This window comes from Oncorhynchus tshawytscha, linkage group LG10 (genome assembly GCF_018296145.1).
Source record: "Oncorhynchus tshawytscha isolate Ot180627B linkage group LG10, Otsh_v2.0, whole genome shotgun sequence".
Taxonomy (NCBI): Eukaryota; Metazoa; Chordata; class Actinopteri; order Salmoniformes; family Salmonidae; genus Oncorhynchus; species Oncorhynchus tshawytscha.
This window is the reverse complement of record NC_056438.1, coordinates 76,475,965-76,481,327: the sequence shown is the minus strand read 5'-3', so window position 1 is coordinate 76,481,327 and position 5,363 is coordinate 76,475,965. Positions and strand designations below refer to the sequence as shown.

At 40.0% G+C, this 5,363-nt stretch overlaps 1 protein-coding gene across 1 annotated transcript; it reads left to right on the top strand.

The window, feature by feature from the left end:
• The first annotated feature begins 2,641 nt into the window (after positions 1 to 2,641).
• LOC112260917 (guanine nucleotide-binding protein G(s) subunit alpha-like) lies at positions 2,642 to 4,558 on the top strand. The gene has a single exon (XM_024436297.1). It carries the CDS (start codon positions 3,227 to 3,229, stop codon positions 3,983 to 3,985), a length of 759 nt encoding a protein of 252 aa, XP_024292065.1. The 5' UTR covers positions 2,642 to 3,226; the 3' UTR covers positions 3,986 to 4,558.
• The last annotated feature ends 805 nt before the right edge of the window (positions 4,559 to 5,363 follow it).

Sequence of the window (5,363 nt, the reverse complement as noted above, 5' to 3'; positions counted from 1 at the left end):
TGGTAAACTTTTGGGAAAAATGGTGTTTGACCAGTTGCAATGCTATTTTACTGTAAACAAATTGACAAACTTTCAGCATGCTTATAGGGAAGGACATTCAACAAGCACAGCACTTACACAAATGACTGATTGGCTGAGAGAAATGTTTGATAAAAATATTGTAGGGGCTGTTTTGTTAGACTTCAATGTCGGCTTTTGACATTATTGATCATAGTCTGCTGCTGGAAAAACGTATGTGTTATGGCTTTACATCCCCTGCTATATTGTGGTGCAATGGTGAAGCTGCAGAACCTATTGAGACTAAATGAAACAACATAGACTAAATTTAGTTATTAAACTGTTAAAATATAGTGGGAAAGGCAGACATTTTATATAAAACATTGGATTTATGTCACTCAAGTTTCATAATAATCATTTTTTGTTTTCAGACCCTTTTCTTTTGGTAGGCCGACAAGGAATCTCGACGACTGTGCGTTGTGTACTACCTTCCGCATAAGTTTTGATTGACAAAAAAGACACTGAAGCAGAAAATGCAGAGATACGGACTACTGCCACATGGAGTTAATACGGTGCCTTCAGAAGGTATTCAGACCACGTGACTTTTCCCACATTTTGTTACATTACAGCCTCATTCAAAAATAAATGCATTCTTAGCGATCTACACACAATACCCAATATGACAAAGCGCAAACAGGTTTTTAGAAATGTTTGCAAATGTATTTAAAAAAACAAAACAAATAGCTTTCTGAACTTTTGCTTTCTGAATGCACTGTATCATGTATTTCATGTAATTGTTTGTGTCAATTATTTTGAATAATAAATCCTGTTGAATTGAGTAAATGCATTCCTCGTTTTAGAGTCATTTTTGATTGACTATACATTCTTTATTTTGTAAGTCTATAGGTGATTATATTCACTCTACAAATAGCATACAGGGCCTTCAGAAAATATTCACACCCTTTGAGAAATAGCATACAGGGCCTTCAGAAAATATTCACACCCTTTGAGAAATAGCATACAGGGCCTTCAGAAAATATTCACACCCTTTGAGAAATAGCATACAGGGCCTTCAGAAAATAGTCACACCCTTTGAGAAATAGCATACAGGGCCTTCAGAAAATAGTCACACCCTTTGAGGGCCTTCAGAAAATATTCACACCCTTTGAGAAATAGCAAATAGCATACAGGGCCTTCAGAAAATATTCACAGAAATAGCCCTTTGAGAGAAATAGCATACAGGGCCTTCAGAAAATATTCACACCCTTTGAGAAATAGCATACAGGGCCTTCAGAAAATATTCACACCCTTTGAGAAATAGCATACAGGGCCTTCAGAAAATAGTCACACCCTTTGAGAAATAGCATACAGGGCCTTCAGAAAATAGTCACACCCTTTGAGAAATAGCATGCATTGCAATATAAGACAGAGTGAATGACTATCGCCAATAGGTTAATACTTAACGTGTGTCTTCAGTTCAGAATCATCTCTGAGAGAACACTGTGTCTGATACACACAGGAGCTTGATAACAACTTCTCAAAGTAAGAGCAAATTCACTGCCCTTTTAGCCAAATTCAAGTGGGAACGCACCCCGATCCTGAACTAACATTTCTTTGCACTTTGCTAGTGATAAACAAAAACAGCAAAAACAAACCCAGATTCTAATCTAATCTGGGTTTAGATTAGTGTTGTACCAGATCTTCAGTTTCTTGGCAATGTCTCGCATGGAATAGCCTTCATATCTCAGAACAAGAATAGACTGACGAGTTTCAGAAGAAAGGTCTTTGTTTCTGGCCATTTTGAGCCTGTAATCAAACCCACAAATGCTGACGCTCCAGATACTCAACTAGTCTAAAGAAGGCCAGTTTTATTGCTTATTTAATCAGAACAACAGTTTTCAGCTGTGCTAATATAATTGCAAAAGGGTTTTCTAATGATCATTTAGCCTTTTTAAAATTATAAACAGAATACCCAACACTCCCCTATAAATCAACACATTGTGTGGGTTTTCCCTAATGTGGACCAGAGAATGTTGGGTTATTGATGGGTTCTCTGCGTCAACCTGGAATCAGGGGTAGATGTAACATAGCCAAAGTAAATCCAGTCAAAGTAAATCCGGGAACTACAATTAGTATGATAATGTATATTATGATTCGTATTGAATTGTGGATGTCCATCATCCATTTCTGATACGAATTACAATTCTATGATATGTTACGAATTGCAAATCATACAATATATTGTACGAATTGTAATTCGTACAATATGTAACTCATTTGCAAATGTATCATTATGTTACGAATTCCAATTTTTGGCTAGGTGTTAAATTCGGGTTAAGGTTATGCTAGCATGCAAAGTAGTTGTAAAGTAGCTTTAAAAAAGTAGGAAGTAGTTACAAAGTTGGTAGTTAGCTAAAATGCTAAAGTTTTCCATGATGAGATTTGAACACACAAACGTTTGGGTTGCTTGACATTTGTTTTATACACCCAATCAACCACCCTACTTCTGTCTCAAGTAACATTCTGTCTTATGTAATTATATTAAATATAACAGATCATACTCCTTTCAGTGTCTCAGATTTAATTTGACTATATTACGTCTAGTATATGAGACCAGGCTGTCAGCGTAGGCTACTTGAAAAATTGAAATAAAAACGTTGCTTGGTGCAGGACAAGTACGGACAGGCTGCCTCGATATTAGAGCAAGTGGGACTTTGAACCATAACCTCTTCATATTCTGAAACAATAATGCTGCTTCTAGGCAATCACAAAGCAAACAACCTCCGAGGAGGGGAATGGACAAAACCTGGATTTCAAGTGTCACAAGACATTCAATTCGGCTGAATAAGGAAGTTGAAGGACAAATCCCGAAGTTACGCTTCAACAAGACGGTTCGGCTGAATAAGGTTCGGCTGAATAAGGAAGTCTCCCTTCAATTGTTTTTATCGTTTCGCAGCGGTGGTGAGTGGAGACCGAGTCGCTCAAGAAAATGGAATAAAATAGTCTACCCATTTTTTTTTAACTGCATGTTTTGCGATAACTTCTGCCACCGCCTAAGGGCTCCGGAGTGATCTTATATAGGGGATAGTCTAGTCTAGTGTAACACTGTCTTTCTCAAAGACTGGAGATTTTGAAGAATACTCGTTTTTTTGTTTGTTCATATATTAAATAAGTCTAGGAATCTAGTATTATTTATATACTACATTTCTATCATTGGCTTCCCAGGAAAATGGCTGCTTATCTTGACGATAAGCGCCAAGACCAGTATAATAAGGAAAAGGCAAAAATGATCGATAAACAGATTGAAAAAGATAAAAAGATTTACCTAAGAACTAAACGGCTACTAGTATTAGGAGCAGATGAATCTGGGAAAAAAACGATAGTCGAACAGATGAGATATTTGAATGTCAAATGCCCCGAAGAGGCGAAAACGCGTTTTCAAATATCAAAACAACAATGTTTAGAGACCCATTGCCAACAGGACGGTATCTTTTGCCATTTGTTTACTGTTAAAGGTCAAAGGAAAGAAAGCATGAGGAAGTGGTTACAGCATGTTTCTGATGTTACTGCCATTATTTTTGTGGTGGACACCAGCAGCTACGATATGGTGAGCCGGGAAGACAACGTGACCAACAGGTTTCATGAGGCACTACACCTGTTCAAGATCATCTGGAACTACAGGTGGCTGTTAGGCAGTGCCGTCTTCCTCTTCCTGAACAAACAGGACCTTCTAGCTGAGAAGGTTTTGGCTGGGAAATCTAAAATTGAGGACTATTTCCCAGAGTTTGCGCACTATACTACACCTCAAACATCAGAACCAGGGGAGGATCCTCGTGTCTCCAGGGCAAAACACTTCATACTAGAGGAGTTTCTGAAGATCACTACAGCCAGTGGAGGTGAAAGGATCTGTTTGTTCCATTTCACATGTGCAGTTGACCTGGAAAGCCTCCGGCGCACAGTCTTCGGAGAGTGTCTTCGAAGAGTGTGAATTTTCATTGTTGGCATAAAGACTGTAAAGAATGTTTACTAGTTCAAAGCAGAGACTTCTATTTACAAGAGTCAAGTGAGCACACAAAATATGTATTTTCAACGTCTTTTCAACGTCTTTTACTCATGAGTGCAAAATGTGTCTTGCCAATGTTTGTCTGAGCCCTGCTTAAAGGATGTATAGTCCTAGGCCTATTCTTTTTATATTTTTTTAATTAATAATTTAAATCCTACAAATAATTTAAATCCTTTTTATTTTAGTTTCAAACCATTTTGAAATGTTGATTCGATGGCACACATTGGCCCCTTTTTTTATTTATAGAAAGACCCATATACAGTAAGGGGCTTGGGGAGCCGGAGTAGCTTCCCAGGCAAGAGGGTCCGAGGCACTCTGACTGGGGCCAGTGGCGACATTTTGAAACTTCCGGATCTGGTGTTGTATGCCTTTTTGTTTACAAATGCTAGCTAGCTACATACATACATACATGTTTGGCTGGTCTGGTGTTCTATGCCTTTTTGTTTACAAATGCTAGCTAGCTACATACATACATACATACATGTCTGGCTGGTCTGGTGTTCTATACTTTACGATGCAATTTATTTTTTTACGGCAGAAGCAAACATGTCTCTATATGAATTGCAATTGCCAGAACTTGGAACAGCAAGACCTTGAACTGCTCTTACTACTCAGGATGAGAAGAAGAAAAAAACGACTGAGAAAATGGCCAGTTCGTCCACTGAGAACTAGAAGAGGGGACGATGGAGAAGACTTGTCCAACCAATGCGAAGCATTGTTGAGGAAAGACATTTTCAATACTTTCGGATGTCGGTTGCCAGATTGGACAACTTGTTTCAGCGGCTTGCCCCTCACCTCTCGTACGAGAGAACTCACAGCTTGCCCCTCACCTCTCGCACGAGAGAACTCACAGCTTGCCCCTCACCTCTCGTACGAGAGAACTCACGGCTTGCCCCTCACCTCTCGTACGAGAGAACTCACGGCTTGCCCCTCACCTCTCGTACGAGAGAACTCACGGCTTGCCCCTCACCTCTCGCACGAGAGAACTCACAGCTTGCCCCTCACCTCTCGCACGAGAGAACTCACAGCTTGCCCCTCACCTCTCGTACGAGAGAACTCACAGCTTGCCCCTCACCTCTCGCACGAGAGAACTCACGGCTTGCCCCTCACCTCTCGCACGAGAGAACTCACGGCTTGCCCCTCACCTCTCACACGAGAGAACTCACGGCTTGCCCCTCACCTCTCGCACGAGAGAACTCACAGCTTGCCCGTAAGTGCTGCAGAAGGCTGTCTGTGATCCTTCCTGTTTTTGGCGAGTGGCAGCACACAGCAAAGTATTTTTTAAATTTGATCTATTATTATT